An 18,204-nucleotide genomic window follows, 5' to 3' on the forward strand; every position below is an offset into this window, starting at 1 on the left:
TGTAGTAGGCGGCCATCTTGAGCAGGGCACTGCTACACTTGCCCTGACGCGGAGCGCCTGCTGCGAGCAGCTTTGCTGGCACTGTTCAGAGGTCTCTTCGTGTTTTTGCACAGTCTGCTTTGGAAAGCACGTATATGCCAATAACGGTACGAGTTAACCAGCCCATAAAATGAGGTGTTCGGGCGCCTCTACCAATATGGCTGCCGGTTCCCTCCACTGTCAAGCGCGCAATCACTGTGCGACAGTATGGCGCCCACGTGTAGCGCAGGGCGATGTCTGGGGGTGAGAGAAGGAGAGAGCCGCTGGTCTTGTCTCGGGAGTACGTGTTTCTCCAGGATGAGGGTGGCGGAGGAGCGGAGCGGTCCCCGGAGCTCAGGCTCCGCATCCCCGAGGTGCATGTTCATGGACTGGCCGCATGGGGCGCCATGGCGTACGTGCGAGAATGCAGGCAGCGGGTTAACCCCTGGCGTGCCGGCCTGTAGAGGTAGTAATTGTGAAGAAGTGTGCCATGCCAAAAGTGGACTGCCTGATGAAGTCTGCAGCGCTATGGGATGGTGACAAAGGGGCACTACCATCATCCACTGCGGGCTTCCTTCCGCTGAAATCAGAATTGTGGCGCCAGGGTGTCCGTAACCTTTATTATAGCTGTCCATTATAAGGAAAGCGTCTGGATCCGTTGAACGAAAGAGATAATTGTCCCTAAATGTACCTCAATGACTTATTGCCCGCCGAGGTGGGAAATATAGTAGCATGCTATTTTTCCTATCAAATATGCCGGAATCTGCAAAGGAGGGTCTGAGCGGAGACGTAAACGGAATCTTAAAGAGCAGCCGGCGCCCCGTAATTATTTTACAGCGTCTGTAAGGTGCCCTGGATAAAGGGTGGAATAGTGACGGGCTTTACCGACATGCAAACCAAGAAAATGCTTGGGGCCCCAGGGATCAGGGGTCCACCGTTGGCCACAAGCAGTTGGCTGAAAAAAAAAATACCCCTCAAAAAATAAAAGGGGCGTATGCAACCGCTTGAGATGCATAGTGCCCCGGTCACCGCCGAGAAGTGCAACGGGGGCCCCCAGAAATGCGAAATCGCGGTGCACTGACTGCTTAAACTGTCTTGAAAAGACGAATGAGCGTCTCTGCCCTCCAGTTGTCACCACCAGACATCTGAGAAGCTCTGACAGACGTTCTTCAGAACCTCCTCCTTGAGGATCCTTTTGTTTTGCTTTCGTTTTCTCATCTCGTTAGCCTCTCTCAGCTGTCATGTAGTTGCACTGATTGCATCCCTTTAAATTCCTTCCCATACTGCATCACTTTGCGGGTTATACAACTTCCTGGAGTGTGTGCATGCTGGATGCTACTGCTGAGTCTTCTACAGATAAGTTTGTTCATTCATTTGTGTTTTCCTGTTTGCTGGATCCCAGGTGACCCTGACTCCCTCCGTATTAAGTGTAGGGAGCCGGTGGTCGTGTCCCCTCACTATTATAGGGTGTTCAGGTGTCATACAGTTAAGGAATGAGGATATGCAATCATCTACCATAGAGATTTTTGCATAGGCTGAGCAGTAAGGGAGAGAAGCCAGGGCTGTTACAGGGCTTACTCTCTGGTTCCTTAGTTTTGGATCCAGTCAGTTGGATCTTCATTTTGTGTCTTCTAGTTTTCTGTACACCTTCCGTGACACCAGTAAGGAGTGTAGGCGCACCCATGATCGTCTCCTTAGAATATCTGTACTGACTGGAAGGGTCACTAGAGAAGGAGCTATTGTAAAGAGGACATTTCCAGTTTCTATAGACCCTGATCTATGTGAAAGGGGTTGACCATGCCCAGCGAATTGTATGCATAAGGGCTCATGCACGCGGGTCTGCACTATATGGGCGCCGGCCGTTTGTGTACCGCATCACGGATGTGGACCCATTCATTTGACATGTTCTATTTTTTTTGCAGTGCAGACGGATCACTGACGGATCAAGTTGAAACCGCACGGGTGTTGTCTGTGCATTGGGGACTGCAAATTGCGGCCCCCAATGCATGAAACGGCCGTGTGCATGAACCCTAAGTTCTATTCTAATGGATTGGATGCGGACATGATACTTGCTGGCTATGATGGCTGCTCAGGAAGCACAGCCGCCCAGCGGATAGTCGTTTCTCTCTGCGCCCAGTGTCAGGTTGGAGATTATGCCCAAACGACTCCTCGCTATAAAACTGCTCTGTCGCTTCAGTGGTCCCCATGGGTCGTCGTTTATTTTCATGCAGCTATGACATACTGTATACCGTGTGACTGGTGCAGCCAATCACTGGCCTCAGCAGACATGTCGGCTGCAGTGGTCACATGTAGGTATAAGGCCTGGGCAACACTGAGTTTTTGTAGCACAACTGATTGATTTTAACTACTGAACTACAGCAGCAGTCCTCAGTTGAATGCAGTCTTGTGGACTGCAGCTGTCACTCAGTAGATAAAACTCCTTTAGTATAATGTGTTTTCACCTCTGTTCGAAGCCTATGTGGCATATTTGACAGGAAATATAATGCTGTTCCTCCAGTCAAATTGACAGAGCTCATTATAAGTCAATGGGGTCCATAAGATGTCAAAGGATGGGTCACGTAAAGGGTCCACGGCAGATTTTATACTGTGGAAAATTGCAACTTATCTGCCAGAATCCCACAATGGCAAAAAAAATGCACCAACTGCTGCGGTTTATGTTCACAATGGGAATACTGCGGGTTTGTCCCATTAAAGGGGCTGTTTAGGCCCGGGGAGCTTTTCTGCAGACCCCATGGCCAGATCTGTGGAGGGAATCGTACCTACCTGATCCCCGCCGATCGGTTCCGGATCCATTGCTCGCCCAAGGGTGCCACAGATATCCCAGCGTCCACATCTGGTTTGATGCGGGTGATTGACACTGGGTCACAAGACATATAGGTGTCACATCCCTGTTGTAGCGGCCATGTCACCTGCATCAAACTGGATGTTGACGCAGGGAGACTCGGGGGAGCAATGGATCCAGAACCCTTCAGCGGTGATCAGGTATGATTTCCACTGTGTGTCTGGCCACGTTGGGGGATCTCTCCAAAAGGCCTCCGAGGGTGAACTTGAGACAACTTATCGCCTGTCCACAGGGTAGTGATTAAGTGCCTGATCGGCGGGAGTCCAACCACTGGGGCATCGTCTACCATGAGAACAGGGGCCTGTGTCCCAGTTTGAATGGAGCGGAGGTCACACATGCACACTCCTGCTCTGTTCATCTCTGTGGTACCGCCGAGGGCTTTTACTCCCATACAGCCCCTGTCATGGCTGGTCAATATGTGCTGAATCCGTTGCGGAAATCTTTTAGGATCTCATCCACTTTGCTGCTTCCGTGTATATTTCCACTGGCATAGGATGTGTAATATGTTATATATAATATCTGTTCTCCTGTCATCTTGCAGGTTCTGGACTCGGAGTATGGGATGTATGTTTGGCCATGTGCCCCCGTCCTTGCCCAGTACATCTGGTTTCACCGAGCTTCAGTGACTGGAAAGAGAGTGCTGGAGGTCAGCCATGTCTTCATGTAGGGTACACCCACTTACTCTCCTCAGCTCAAAATGGCAGGGAGCAAAAGGCAAATCCAACCGCGAAGTTAGGCTTTAAGGTGCCCGTACACATTAGATAAATGTCAGCACTCATCTAATGTGTATGGTGGTCTCCTGCAATGGCAGATGTTGAGTAGGAAAGAAGGATGGGGCAGTTGGATTTCAACATGTCTGATCTTCAGGAGATAAGCCAACACCAGAGATGTCTGCTAGTGGCTTATTCCCATTTCCCTATTGGTAACACATGCATGCTTGGCTGAGCGTAGTATGCATGTGTTGTTTTTTTTTTTGGGGGGGGGGGGGGGGGGGCGCAAAAGTTGTTAGTTGATAACTGTCTAAAGCTGGCCCTACACCTTGGGGCTGTCTGTGTATGGTGGGTCTACCGTCTTTCCCCCAATGGCAGATGTGGAGGGAGAGAAGGATTAGGCAGTTGGATATTAACATGCCCGATCCTTTTGTTCTTGCGGAGACAGGTGATTAACAGCTTCTATCTCCAGTCCCTTCATTCAGAACACATAGTTGAGTGGTCGGGAGAGATGGCGTCTGAAGACAGCTATTTAGTGTGTATGGTCTCCTTAAAACTGACCATACACTGTAGGTTGACACCCCCATAGACATGCATGCTCGGCTTATCAATGTGTTTTTTTACAGGTGGAGAGGACAATAAGCCTCTGCCATCACTTAAGAGTTGGGAGGCTCTGTATACATTAGATGTTCAGCTGGTCTTGCCAAAATTGGCAGTGGTCATTCGTATGGCTGTGTGCATGAAGCCTGAGAGCCATTGTCTAATCTGTGAATGTATGCCTTGCCTTTATAGGTTGGTGCCGGTGTGAGTCTCCCTGGCATCGTGGCTGCTAAGTGTGGAGCCAACGTCATACTGTCCGACTCAGTGGTGCTGCCACAGTGTCTGGAGAACTGTTTCAGGAGCTGCGCTCAGAATAACCTCACTGAAATACCAGTCATCGGACTGACATGGGGCGAGATATCACCCGATCTGCTCGCCCTGCCACCCATCGACATCATTTTGGGATCTGATGTTTTCTATGAGCCAAAAGGTGAGTCCACAAACAGCCAGTAAGTTACCATAAGGCCCTATTCACACAGTGTTTTTTTTTAACATCCTATTGTTCCACTGTGGCTGTTCTACTGTCTGTGTGGCCGGCGGCTTAAAGCCAAGAACAGTGCTGGAAGCCGTGGTGGGTGTCTGTTTGTGGTTTTGCACTATTCAGTAGGGCCACAAGCGGGCCCGCAAACTGAAAAACACAGCAGAAACCACATCGGGTTTTGCATTTGCTGAATGCTAAATCCTAAATTTGTGCTACATGCAGGTTTTTTATTTTTGCAGATTTTGAAGATGTCCTGGTCACTGTGCATTTCATAATGGAAAGAAACCCCAGCGCTGAATTCTGGACGAGTTACCAAGTTAGAAGGTAAGTCAGCCCAGGGGAAAGAATGGTGCTATTCCTGGAAACGGCAGACCCTTTTCTTTGATGTCAGACTTCCCCTTTAAACCCCTTACAACCATGTGCTATTCATGTACGCCACTTGGCGCTAGGCCTTGATCCGGAGTATATTAAAGCTCCTGCAATCTAGCACGAGCAGGTCGGGTTCCTGGCTGTCACCATCAGTGGTTTGTTACCGCTTCGGTCTTCTCCTGTGCTTGGTGCATAGCGCTATGCTGTCTTGGGGACAGAGCGGAGCTGCAGGATCTTAGCAGACTCTGATCAGTTCTGCCTTGTACAATGCCCCCCAAAGGGTCTGTTTTCCCTCTGTGACTGGGGTTCTTTTGGATTGTGTTATTTATTTATTTATTTTACATTACATTTTTTAAATTGCTTATTTCTGCTGTAAATTGGGGTGACATTGGTCTCAGTTACAGGGGAAATGTAGTCTCCTGACAAACATTGTAGAGCTAATTTGGGTCTGCTAAGACCCAGCAGTTACCCAGAGATCACATGATCATTAGGAGGTGGAAGCGTCATGTCCGCATACTCAGATGTATACACACAGCTGGGGAAAGGACGGCAAAAAACTGTCTCTGCCTTTCTCATGGGGAGTCCGGCTGACAGCTGGCTCTCAGCTACTGCACACTCTGCAAAACAGCTCAGAAATGTTTTAAGGATTTTAAAAGTACTGACCCATCCTTAGGATAAGCCAATAATTAGTGTTGAGCGAACTTGTGTTTTAAGTTCGGCGTCTAAAGTTTGGGTTCGGGTTATCGAAGAATCGCGTTATGGATTCCGCTACCACAGACCATAACTTGGTCCGGGGTAGCGAAATCCATAACGCGATTCTTCGATAACCTGATCCTGAACTTTAGACGCCGAACTTAAAACACAAGTTCGCTTAACACTACCAATAATATCTGATATATGGGGGGGGGGGGCATCTTCTAGTACTGTGACCTCTTCACAGTCTACTAAGCATAGCGCCATACAATGTATAGTGGTTGTGCTTGGTATTCCAGCCCAATCCCCTTCACGTGAATAGGAGTGAACCCACAAAGGCCATGTAACCGATTAACGTGATATCCCAGGCCAAGGAAGAGGCCATTTCAAACAGCTGTTCAGAGTTAGGTCCCCCACCAATCAATATTGATCAAATAAAACCTGGAAAACCCCTTTACGGCTACTTCACCCAGAGTTTTTCCTCACAGTAAACGGCTACTAATGAGAACTAGACCTTTCTCACTGAACATATTCCAAACTTTCTTGTGGTCGCTTGTACTCTTGATTTATGCAGAGCTGTGTGAAAAGTTAGTGAGCATTTAAAACCCGCCATGTGTACTAGCTTATAGTTATTGTACATTTAGCCTTCCCCATTAGGTAAGCAGTCTGTTGCATATTACTCCATTACTAATGTACCCTTGTGTAATCATATGAATGTTCCCCCTTAGTGCCAACTGGTCCATTGAGTCTCTCCTCCACAAGTGGCACCTCAGATGTTTGAACATCCCCTTAAAGACATTTAATGCTGATGGAGAATGCCTGGCAGGATCCAAACTCCCAGGAAGGCACAGTATTCAGATGATGGTCATCACCTTGAAAAGAAATCTCACAAACTGACCATCTGCTCCGGTCATAAGGACATTTACAGTGGTGAAAGGGGATGAGATACTTCCAGTGCCAGGTTCCTGGATGAAGAACATTGGACTGATATCTAGTGGTGGGGAGGACATGGAGTCCCTGCAGATAGATGGGGGCTGCCTCTTCTATGTGGGAGGTATAACATCCTGGATTGGGCTACTAAATCCAAAAGTTGAGCTCAAAAACACCCTCTAGTCAGATAGGGTTGACCAAGAACATGAATGTATGGCCATCTGTAAGTTCTTAGAAAAGCGTGGACGCCATGCTAGGTTTTATTATAACTGTAGATGAGACGGAGGCCCCATAATGGAGCATAAGTCCAGAGCTCCTGCTTGTTTGGTATGTAGCTGTACAGTATATGGGGCTGTAATACCTGCTGATAGAGCAGTTCAGATAGAAGGAATGACCTGCAATACTTGTGAAGGACATGCCTTATGACTGATGTGCATTACATAACATCACACACTACACAGCATGTGATCTACAGTCATTACCTGTGGCCTCACATTGTAGACTTTTCCAGAAAAATTCAAGTAAGGGTCCATTCAGACGTCCATAGTGTTTTGCGGTCCGCATATTGCAGACTGCAAAACACTGACGCCGCACATCACCGGCACTTAATAGTGGATTCCTATTGTTCCGCAGCTGCGGACAAGGATAGGACATGCTCTACGGACGTCTGAATGGACCCTAAGGCTGAGTTTACGCTTCAGTTTATTTGGTCAGTTATTTCCATCAGTTATGAGCCGAAACCTGTGGTGAAGCCTACACAGATCAGGGAGGTCGAAGATAGTTGGGTGGGTTGTCTGCCCCAGCACCCTTAATCTGGGTGCAAGTGAATGAATATGAACTGCAATTATAGACACAGCCTTTGATCAAGAGTGTTTCTGGAAGAAATTGGCTCTCTGAACAGTTTTACAGCGGAGGAAGAGCAGCATTTATGTATTCATGAGCCATGGCTGACTGATGAATGATTTTACAATTCTTGCCACTGGTTTATACATTTTTTGGTGGCATATTCTGCTTCTAGTCTTTTGCCATCAGCGTCTGTCCTGCACCCTTCTGCCATGTTGAGTGGGAGAGATACAACTTTGAAATGTGTCAAGTGATGCAGATGATCACCACACCCTTATGTCTAGTCAGGCAGTAGCTTTCTCCTCAGGATAGGTCAATGTCAGATCCTGCAGGTGGTCTGGCACCCCTCCTGTTCAGCTGTTTGTGGTAGCCATCCAACATGTTGTAGACTGAGCTGTTTGGGGGCAGTACAGCAGCAAGTCCATCTACTACATAATGGACAGAGCCCTGTAGTTACCCACAAATAGCTGTCAGTGGAGGTGCCAGACCACCTCCAATCTTATGTAATATACAAAACTATAGACATGTAATCATTCGCCTTATATTAGGTTTCATGCTTTTTCAGGGCTTTTAAAAGTATGTTATATAAATCAGCGGTCCCCAACCGCCGGGCCGCGGCCCAGGACCGGGCCCTAGAAGATTGTTTGCCGGGCAGCAGCAATACAGAGAAGCGGAGACGCCAGGCGCATGCGCGCACATCACGCACAGCAAGCGGCCCTACAGCTAGAAGGAAGGAGAGTGTTCCTTCCTTCCAACTGTGATGCTGGCCAGCCACTGCCACCAATGAAAATGCTTCAAAAGGGCTAATGAGGCAGGGATTGGTTAGGTCCCACTACCCCACCAATGAAAATGCTGAAAAGGGCTTGTGAGGGAGGGATTGGTTAGGTCTCACTGCCCCACCACTGGAAATAAACATGACAGGCCGAGGGGTTAGGTAGGTTGTCTGCATCCAGTTTCAGCTAGTATCTGAGGGAGTGAGCGGGAGAATGACCAGCAGTTCCTCTTTTGTGTCACCTTGAAAATATCAGCAGAGACCAGTGTCCACTAGACCCTAGTCAGTTTAGTAAGGCCTATTTCACTCAGATTCTGCATTATGGTGAGTTGTCATATTTAAATAAATGTAATCTTTATATAGTGTTATATATTTAAATATGCACCTTGTGTTTTGTTAAGTGTGTGAATCAGTCATCACCGACCAGCACCCTGGGATACGGGCAGAAGAAGTTTCATGGCCCCTCTGACTGTACAAAACGGACGAACAAGGAATTTTGAAACCTTGTCTATCACACCCGAGACTTTTTGAGGGGGTAGAAAGGAGTTTTGACACGTTGAGTTCATTTTTGAGACGGGCAGGGGTTTGACTTTTCCCAATTTAGAACCCAACCGATTTGATAGAGAAGCTGACTATTTCGAAAAGCTGTTTTCTAGGGATTCTTTTGAGTTTCCTACTACTAGAAGATTGTCTCTGTAGGGAACAATGATGATGTTTAGTCTTCTCGGATGAGCAACTACCTCTATTATGACTGGTTAAATGCCCTTGGAGCGGAAGTGATTCCGAAGGGGAGAACCTGGAACTGGAAATGTTGAAGAGCCCCTTCCAAGAAAACTGCTATCCAAAGGAAACTCTGAGACTTTTCGCATACCGGAATTTGATAAATATGCGTCCCTTAATCTAGGGAAGCCAGAAAGTCTCCTTCTTTTAGCAGATTTATGGTAGATTTTGTACACTCCATTTAGAATTTTTCGTATATGAGGAACTTGTTCAGGCTCTTCAAGTTTATTATCAGACGGAATTTCCCATTATTTTTACCCCAAAAAATGTTGAATAATAACCTATTTGTTGTTGGTGAAATGGGACTGGGACAATTGCTTTTAGAGTCAACCGCTTCAAAATGCCCTCCTCCAGTTTCTCTTGTAGAAAAGCTGATTTCTGGATCGGGGTTGCCTTGAACACATATATAGGTGGAGGAGGACGGAAAGAAATGTCATAGCCTACTGATATATTTAGAACCCACGGATTCGAGGTAATTTCTTCCCATTCCTTTGCAAAGGACTTAAATCTTTTGCCTACCTGATGTCTGGTGTCATCGTTTTAGAGGTTTCAGAGCTCTTGGGGTTAAACAAAAAACCTCTCACTCCAACTTTTTGACCTTTTACCCTCTGTCAGATCTTTTAGACTGGAAGTAACCTCCCTTTTTAACCTTCTGAAAGAGAAATTTCCTTTTATTTGTTACCCCCATAAAGGATTTTTTTGGAGTCAGAAACCTTCTCCAGGTCCTGACCGAACATTACATTTCTGTGAAAAGGGAGACTACATACAGGTGAAAACTCGAAAAACTAGAATATCGTGCAAAGTTCATTTATTTCAGTAATGCAACTTAAAAGGTGAAACTAATATGAGATAGACTCATTACATGCAAAGCGAGATATTTCAAGCCTTTGTTATAATTTGGATGATTATGGCTTACAGCATATGAAAGTCAGTCACAATCTCAGGTCCCCTTTGCTTAGGGGGTATGGATTAATTAACTGACTAGAGTGTGACACTTTAAGCCTAGACTATTGAACCTTTTTGAGCTGACATCTCCCGTCCAAGATTTTAACCATGGAGCACTTCTAGATACCACGGATAAAGCTGTAGTTCTAGCAGTCATCCTAACTGACTCTGGCGTAGTGTCTGACAAAAAATCTACTGCCTTCAATAAAAGAGGGAAAGAGTCCTTTAAGGAATCATAGGGAGTGTTTTTTTTCATAAGAGACTAATTGCTGCAACCACCTTTTAAGAGATCTGGCAACCGATGTGGCAGCCAAATTGGGCTTAAAAAGGGCTGCAGCTAATTCCCCGAATTTTTTCAAACATGAATCTACTTTTTTATCCATGGGGTCTTTTAGGGACCCCATGTCCTTAAAAGGAAGGGCATTAGCTCCTTTAATTTAGAAAGGGAGACATCTAACTTAGGACAGGATGTTAAAGGGGTTGTCCGGGTTCAGAGCTGACCCTGGAAATACCAATAAATTTCACCCAGGCAATTAATTCTTTAGTATCTTCAGAAGAAAGAAAACTTTTACATTTAGTATCGGACCCAGAGGAATTATCCAAATCCTGAGACTCTAAATACGGATCCTGATCCATTTTAGGATCCCTGCGTCTAGATGTAGGGGGACCAGGTATAGATACAGGATTTTCAGTTAAGGCTAAACGCATTTCTTGTCTGATTAGGTCTCCTAGTTCTTCTCTAATAGAGGGAAGTAAATCCTTTGCCATGTTAGAAGTACATTTTTTGCAAAGTTTCTTTATGCAGGATTCAGGTAATTTTAAAGAACAAATCACACATTTTCTAGGTTTAGGATTTGTTTTTGCTCTCTGAGCGCTATATTTATTACTCTACATGAATACAGGGAGAAAGCAGAGGTAACAAGGGTGTTAGCTTAGGTAAATTATATAACCAGCATCTCCCCATGTGTACAGGCACTTACAACAGTCAGCTCCAGAGTGGTCTCTACTGAGTCAGTCCCCAGTTCAGACATGCTGGCAGGCAATCTACCACAGTCTACCTTACCTGTAGACCTCAGATCAGAGGGCGATTTCCGCCTTGATCAGTGTGCCAAACAAGCTCCGCCCACGCCACGCATAGTCGTTTGGCCGTACGCCGGAAGTCTCCTATGGAACGCAGGACGGCTTCTTGTGATGTCACCACTATAGCCGAACCTATCGGATTGTGGCAGAGGGCGTGCACGTGACCGGAGGAACTCACTGAGTGTCCGGTCTTCACATGGAGTCCCCTGCCCGATGCGCAGAGCGGGAGATAAGAAGCGGACCCTCCAGCACCACCAGCCTGCCTTCCTCATGTGGCCAAGGCATAAAATTAAAACAACTGCCTCCATAGAGCCGGTCCCACAGCATTTGACGTGAGAAAAAACTTTGTCTCCCACCTGAAAGAGACAGGAAGACTCCGAGGAGGAGCCGGAGGAGGGTCAAATTTATTCTTCCTGTCCCTACCTGGTTAGAGGCAGGTCATCTCTCATGGTAATGCTGTCATGGAGGATGAAAGGGGAAAAAAAATCTTTGCATAGCTGGGGTAATTTTGAAGCTTATGATGCATTCATCCTATGGTATGGAATATATTTAACCCATTGTAATGAGCAGCCTTAGGGCTTATTCACAGTTCTGTGTCTGTAACATCCATGTAAAATTGTGTGTGTTCCATCCTATCAGTGTTTGGGCCATATTAAACGATACTGCTCAGCTGAAAATTAATTTCCAGAGCATCTCCTACAAGTAATCAGTGAAAAATGGACCAAACAGATGCCATCTGTTGCCAGATTTGTCTTGGACCTATAGACTTTAATAGGCATATTTGGTCCGCATCACAGACCAAACTAGTGCACGTCTAATTATTTTTTTCCATTGACCCATGGTCAGTAAAAGGGTTAATTACTCTTACCGGTAAATGGTTTTTCCAATAGCCTCCACAACGGCACTTACAGGCGTGTGTCCCCGCCCCCCACACAGGAAACGATTCAGGAGCACATGATTTAAAAGGCCTCCTCCCCTTACCTATAAAATAAGAGAGGACACGGAAGTGATGCAAGAACCAAAAATGCATTAAACATCAAATTACATTATTTGACAAAAAAATAGAAAAAAAAGGGAGGGAAAACCCCAGTGCCGTTGTGGAAGCTATTGGAAAAACTAATTACCGGTAAGAGTAATTAACCCTTTTCCCCAGCGCCTCCACAGCGTTACTTACAGTAGGATTAACAGAGTAATCAACTCTAGGGAGTTAAGAATATCTAGTTTGTAATATTTGAAAAAGTCATAGGGCTTGCCCACGTAGCTGCTCTACAGATCTGGTCTAGGGAAACTGAAGCAGACTCTGCCCAGGAGGATGGCACAGTCCTAGTTGAGTGAGCTCTTATTCCGGCAGGGGGATGGAGATCCTTCTGGACAGGCTAAGGAAATAACATCCCTGATCCATCTTGCTATGGATGACTTGCTGGCCACCTTTACCTTTTTAAGACCTTTTGAATTGGAGGAAGAGTTGATCCGATTGTCTGAAACTATTTGTGGCATCCAGGTAAGACAACACGCTTCTTCTAACATCCAGGTTGTGGAATTTTATATCTCTTTCAGTAGTTGGAGATGGACAAAAGGAGAGGACAATGCCTGAGAATTATACGATCGTCCAGAACCGTTAGATATGGAGGCTTGCAGGAAAACTGAATTTCTCCAATCCTTCTTGCAGTTGTTAATGCTACTAGAAAAACTGCTTGGTAGGTGAGTAGTTTCAAAGGAATCCTATCCACTAGTTCAAATGGAGGTTCCATCAAGGCTGAGAGGACCAAGTTTAGGTCCCAGGGTGGAATGACTGAACGGATAGCAGGTAACCTTCTCGTAGCCCCCTTTAAGAAACGTTTAATAAGAGGCGAATCTACCAACTTTCTATCTAGAAAAACATTTAAAGCTGATATCTGTACTTTGAGTGTAGCGGGCCTAAGACCTTTATCCAATCCTGCCTGTAAGAACCCAAGAATCTGAGGGATGTCTGGATAAAGGCTATTTGAGAAGGATAAAAAAGCGTTCCAGGTTCTTAAATTGATTGTGACTCAACATTAAAGTGGCAATGACATCATCTGACAACCCTTTCTTCTTCAAGGCGAGGCGTTCATTCGCCAGGCCATAAAGTTGAGCTGGCTTATCTTTGGATGAAATACCGGACCTTGATGGAGAAGATCCGGGATCGAAGGCAAGGTCCAGAATATTCCCGCAGACATCCGGAGCTGCAGGGGGAACCTAGACCTTATTGGCTAATATGAAGCAATGAAAACTACTTGAGCCCCTTCCTCCTCTACCTTTATCAGAGATCTTGGAATCAAACTGAAGGGAGGGAATGCATAAAGTAGCGTCTTCGGCCATGGCTAGGATAGAGCATCTATCCATAAAGGCTGATCCTGACTGGAAAGGGAGCAAAATCTCCTGGTCTGTCTGTTGACCCTTGTGGCAAATAGATCTAGGTCTGGTAGTCCCCATTTTTCGCTAATATTCCATTTGAGAATTTAGGACCATTCTCCTTCCTTCAAAGTTCTGCGGCTGAGAAAGTCTGCTACTATATTGTCTTCTCCTTTGACATGGACCGCAGTTGAAGATATTAGATTTTTTTTCTGCCCAAAGAAAAATGTTGCGAGACACTGACCCCAGACAGCGGCTTCTTGTCTATCCCTGCCTGTTCAGGTAAGCAACAGCTGTGGTGTTGTCTGATAACACCTTTCTGTGTTTTGGAGATGAGGTAGTGTGAATGGAAGTAATGACCTTGTAGATGGCAGTGAGTTATTTTGAATTGGAAGAAGCCTGTAACATGTCTGCTCCCCATCTTCCCTGGCCTATCTTTCCCTCTGCATTACCGACCCCCCCCACCCCCCCCCCACCCTGAGCTGCTGGTGTCTGTGGTTATCATAATTTGTCTCCCCTTTCACCAATGAACCCCCGTCTGCAAATTATTCCCCATTCTCCACATCAGTGACTTTACGGCATTGGGAATGTAAATACTCTTTTCTAGAGCGGAATTTGTTCTGTCCCAGGAGGATTAGAGGAAGGCCTGAAGAACCCTTGTGTGACTTTGAGCCCATATGACTCACGGGATTGCAGCTGTCAGAAGGCCTAAGACAGTCATGATATTCCTGGAGGCAGTCCTTTGGTTGCAGAAGCGAGAGACTTTTTGAAGTAGATTGTTTCTTCTCTCTATAGGAAAAAAATACATTAGTAGACGAGAGTCTTTGAGTACTCCCAGGAAGATCTTTCTTCTGTCTGGGGACAGGTCTGACTTCTTAAAGTGGTGGTAAAGCATTTCTGAACCAGAGAGGGGTGGGATCGCAGGATCTCTTCTGAGGACAATGCAATCAGGAAGTCGTCCAGATAAGGTACAATTAGAATCTCTTTCAGATGTAAATATTTTGTGACCTCTGCCATTATCTTTGAAAATATCATTGGGGCTGAGGAGAGACTGAATGGAAGAGCTCTGAACTGGAAATGGCTTAGATGTTCTATGAAAACAGCAATCCTCAAATATTTCTGATGAAGTGGCTATATCGGAACATGATAGTAAGCATCCTGGACATCCATCGTTACCATTTAACAATTTTGAGAAAGCAAGTTGATGGTTGATTTTATAGTCTCCGTCTTGAACTTCTTGTAGACGATGGATTTTGTTCAGTGATTTTAAATGTATTATTAAATGGAAGGATCTGTTTGGCTTTTGTACCAGAAATATCAGAGAATAGAAACCCTTGCCGCACTGATATTCTGGGACTGGAAGGAGAACTCTTTCTACCAGGGAAGAGATTTCTGATTCTAAACATTGACAGTCTTTGTTTTTAAGACAGTGTTTTTTTTGCAATTCTTAAGTCCACTGCCGCATTAACTTCCTCCTTAATCATAGCTCTCATGGAATCAAGGAAGGCGACTCCTCTGTAACCACTTTCGGTACACTTCTGACAAGGCTTTTTTAGATTGAGAGGAAAAGGACTTCCTGCAGATGGCACACTTTCTGCGTCCTGAATCTCCACTGGCTGGTTTAGGTGCCATGGTATCAGTGCCCCAAGATTTAAATAAAGGACTATAGGGCCATGAATACTTAAAAGGCCATCACCTTCACCAGGGTGGGATTTCACTTCCACCAATAATACCAGAAGAGGTGTGCAGACTAAAAGAAACAAGTCCCCCAGGGGAGGAGGCTTACCAGGCTGAGGGATCTCCAAGCTTTCTTGCGGCTTCAGTATGCACATGGCAAGCATGACTGCAGGCGGTGAGTGCACGCTTGTTCAGCTGGCTTATTGCATTTGAATAATTCTGGAGTTGCGCTCTTATACCTGGCAGCGGCTGCATTAACACAACATTCTCTTGCCCAAGGAGAATCTCGCCTGGTAACATCACGGGTCAGGAGCCCACGCAACTTCCCCTTACCTGGGAATATCGCAAACCCGGGGATGCCTGCACACAGGGCTTACTCTGAGGAACGGGTAGGGGAGGCAGCACGTCCCTGGGGTACCCGTTCCCTGCACCAGCCCTCCCACCTAATGTGGGGAAGAAGCAAGGCTGGGCAAAAGAAACATGCATTCCTGGCAGGAGAGGCTCCTACGCATCCCGATGACAGGAACAACTGAATAGGTAAGGGGAGGCCTTTTAAATCATGTGCTCCTGCGTTGTTTCCGGTCCTGGGGCGGGGACACCCTCCTGTAAGTGCCATTGTGGAGGCGTTGGGGAAAAGAAATTTACTGGTGTAAACACATTAAAATCAATGGGTACGTGTTCTGTCTGAAAAAGAGACTATTACTCTTACCAGTAATTGGATTTTCCAATAGCCTCCACAACGGCACTCCAGGAGGGTGTCCCCGCCTCCCCAGGACAGGAAACAATGTAGAAGCTCAATCTTAAAAGGCCCCCTCCCCTTAACTGCTTCAATTAATGATATAGGACTTGGTTAGTTAGTTCAAGAACTGTATTGATATAATGGATAATAACACAATATATCCCACAATAATTAACATAACTTGGGTAGGGAATCCAGTGCCGTTGTGGAGGATATTGGAAAATCCAATTACCGGTAAGAGTAATCGTCTCTCTTCCACGGCGCCACTCCAGGAGGATTAATAGAGAAAACAAACACTAGGGTGGGACTACTGCAGATAAGACTTTTCTACCATATGATAAATCACGATTTTGAAGTACATCTAATTTATAATGCTTAAAGAAGGTATTTCTGTTTCTCCACGTAGCTGAATCTGCATATTTGCTCTACTGAGGCAGAGGCATTCTGTGCCCATGAGGCAGAGACAGCTCTGGTAGAGTGGGCTTTGATCCCTTTAGGAGGGGTCAAGCTTTTTTGGAGGTAACAGAACTCGATGGTGCTTCGGATCCATCTGGCTATGGTACTTTTGCTTGCCACCGACCCCTTATGCTGGCCTTGATGCTGGAGAAGGAGATGGTCCGATCTTCTAAATACTTTTGAGACCTCCAGGTAAATTAACAGGCATCTTCTGACATCCAAATTATGGTATCTACTTTCTAACTCAGAAGCTGGATTCTCACAGAAGGATGGAAACGACACCTCCTGTTGGCGATGGAATTTTGAGGCCACCTTAGGTAGGAACATCAGGGTGTGTTTAAGGATAATACTGTCTTCCAACACTGTGAGATAGGGTGCTCTGCAGGAGAAGGCCTGGATCTCCCCTACTCTTCTAGCTGATGTTAATGCTAGTAAGTGAGATCTCCTGCAAAGGCTCAAAAGGTGCGTCCATTAATACTTCTAATACTAGATTCAGGTCCCAAGGAGGAATGGTAGAATGGACAAATGGGCATCTTCTGAATGCTCCTTTTATGAACTGCTTTATCAACGGCAAGTCTGCCAGCTTTACTTCGAGAAAACTACTCAATGCTGAGATTTGCACTTTTAGGGTATTTGGCCTGAGACCCTTGTCAATACCTTCCTGCAGAAAGTCCAGTATGAGTGGAATATTGGGATCCTGGCTGCAGTACAGTCTGTCTCCTGCAAACTCCAAAAATGCCTTCCATGTTCTGTAGATCCAGGAGGTAGTATCCTTTTTACTACAAAGCAGAGTGGATATTACAGATTCCGATAAAACAAAGGGGCCTAAGTGGACCCGTTCACTCTCCTGGCTGTTAAATGTAGTCTCGTTACATCTGGATGGAACACCGAAACCTGAAGTAGTAGTCGATGGGATAGACCAGAATTGACCTGCCGAGAGATTGTAGAGGAGGGAAAACCAGGATCTTTTCGGCCAAAAGGGTGCAATCAGTATTAACTGTGCCTCTTCCTCCATTGCCTTTACTAATACCTTTTGGAATCATACTGTAAGGGGGAAAAACATACAGGAGATCCTTTGGCCATGGACTTGACAGTGCATCCACCATTAGTGGCTGATCCTTGCTGGAGAGGGAACCGAATAAATCGAGTTGTTTGTTCTTCTGATTTGAGAAGAGATCCACTTTTGGTAAACCCCCCCCCCCATCTGAGAGATATCTGTCTGAACATGTTGGGACCCAAAAGTAAAACACCAAAGGAAGAAAAGGGCCAGCACACAATAATATTATACAGGATTCAGGATTCCCAAAATGTTGGGACACTAAACAAATTGTGAATAAAAACTGAATGCAATGATGTGGAGATGTCAAATGTCAATATTTTATTTGTAATAGAACGCAGGTGACAGATCAAACGTTTAATCCGAGTAAATGTATCATTTTAAAGGAAAAATACGTTGATTCAAATTTTCACGGTGTCAACAAATCCCCAAAAAGTTGGGACAAGTAGCAATAAGAGGCTGGAAAAAGTAAATTTGGGCATATCGAAGAGCTGGAAGACCAATTAACACTAATTAGGTAAATTGGCAACATGATTGGGTATAAAAAGAGCTTCTCAGGGTGGCAGTGTCTCTCAGAAGCCAAGATGGGTAGAGGATCACCAATTCCCACAATGTTGCGCAGAAAGAAAAGTGGAGCAATATCAAAAAGGTGTTACCCAGCGAAAAATTGCAAAGACTTTGCATCTATCATCATCAACTGTGCATAACATCATCCGAAGATTCAGAGAATCTGGAACAATCTCTGTGCGTAAGGGTCAAGGCCGTAAAACCATACTGGATGCCCGTGATCTCCGGGCCCTTTAACTACACTGCACCAC

The 18,204-nt window shown here is 45.6% G+C and overlaps 1 protein-coding gene across 2 annotated transcripts; it reads left to right on the forward strand.

Moving 5' to 3' along the window:
- Positions 1–9: 9 nt before the first annotated feature.
- On the forward strand, positions 10–7,308 carry METTL23 (methyltransferase like 23). Of its 2 annotated transcripts, none has more exons than XM_044296174.1 (5): positions 10–146; positions 3,423–3,527; positions 4,384–4,621; positions 4,912–4,996; positions 6,463–7,308. In XM_044296174.1, the coding sequence occupies exons 1-5, from the start codon at positions 135–137 to the stop codon at positions 6,629–6,631; spliced, it is 609 nt and encodes a 202-aa protein (XP_044152109.1). In that variant the 5' UTR covers positions 10–134; the 3' UTR covers positions 6,632–7,308. The 2 variants fall into 2 exon arrangements, with proteins under 2 accessions (XP_044152109.1, XP_044152108.1); XM_044296173.1 differs by lacking the exon at positions 10–146 and adding an exon at positions 235–392.
- The last annotated feature ends 10,896 nt before the right edge of the window (positions 7,309–18,204 follow it).

Source organism: Bufo gargarizans, chromosome 6, assembly GCF_014858855.1.
Source record: "Bufo gargarizans isolate SCDJY-AF-19 chromosome 6, ASM1485885v1, whole genome shotgun sequence".
NCBI classification, from domain to species: domain Eukaryota; kingdom Metazoa; phylum Chordata; class Amphibia; order Anura; family Bufonidae; genus Bufo; species Bufo gargarizans.

Bases quoted from the DNA above. Each gene is read 5' to 3' on its own strand.
- METTL23 (XM_044296173.1), top strand. From the start codon at position 273: ATGTCTGGGGGTGAGAGAAGGAGAGAGCCGCTGGTCTTGTCTCGGGAG. The intron at 3,528-4,383 runs GTCAGCCATGTC...TTGCCTTTATAG, and splicing joins CTGGAAAGAGAGTGCTGGAG to GTTGGTGCCGGTGTGAGTCT. The intron at 4,622-4,911 runs GTGAGTCCACAA...TTATTTTTGCAG, and splicing joins TGTTTTCTATGAGCCAAAAG to ATTTTGAAGATGTCCTGGTC.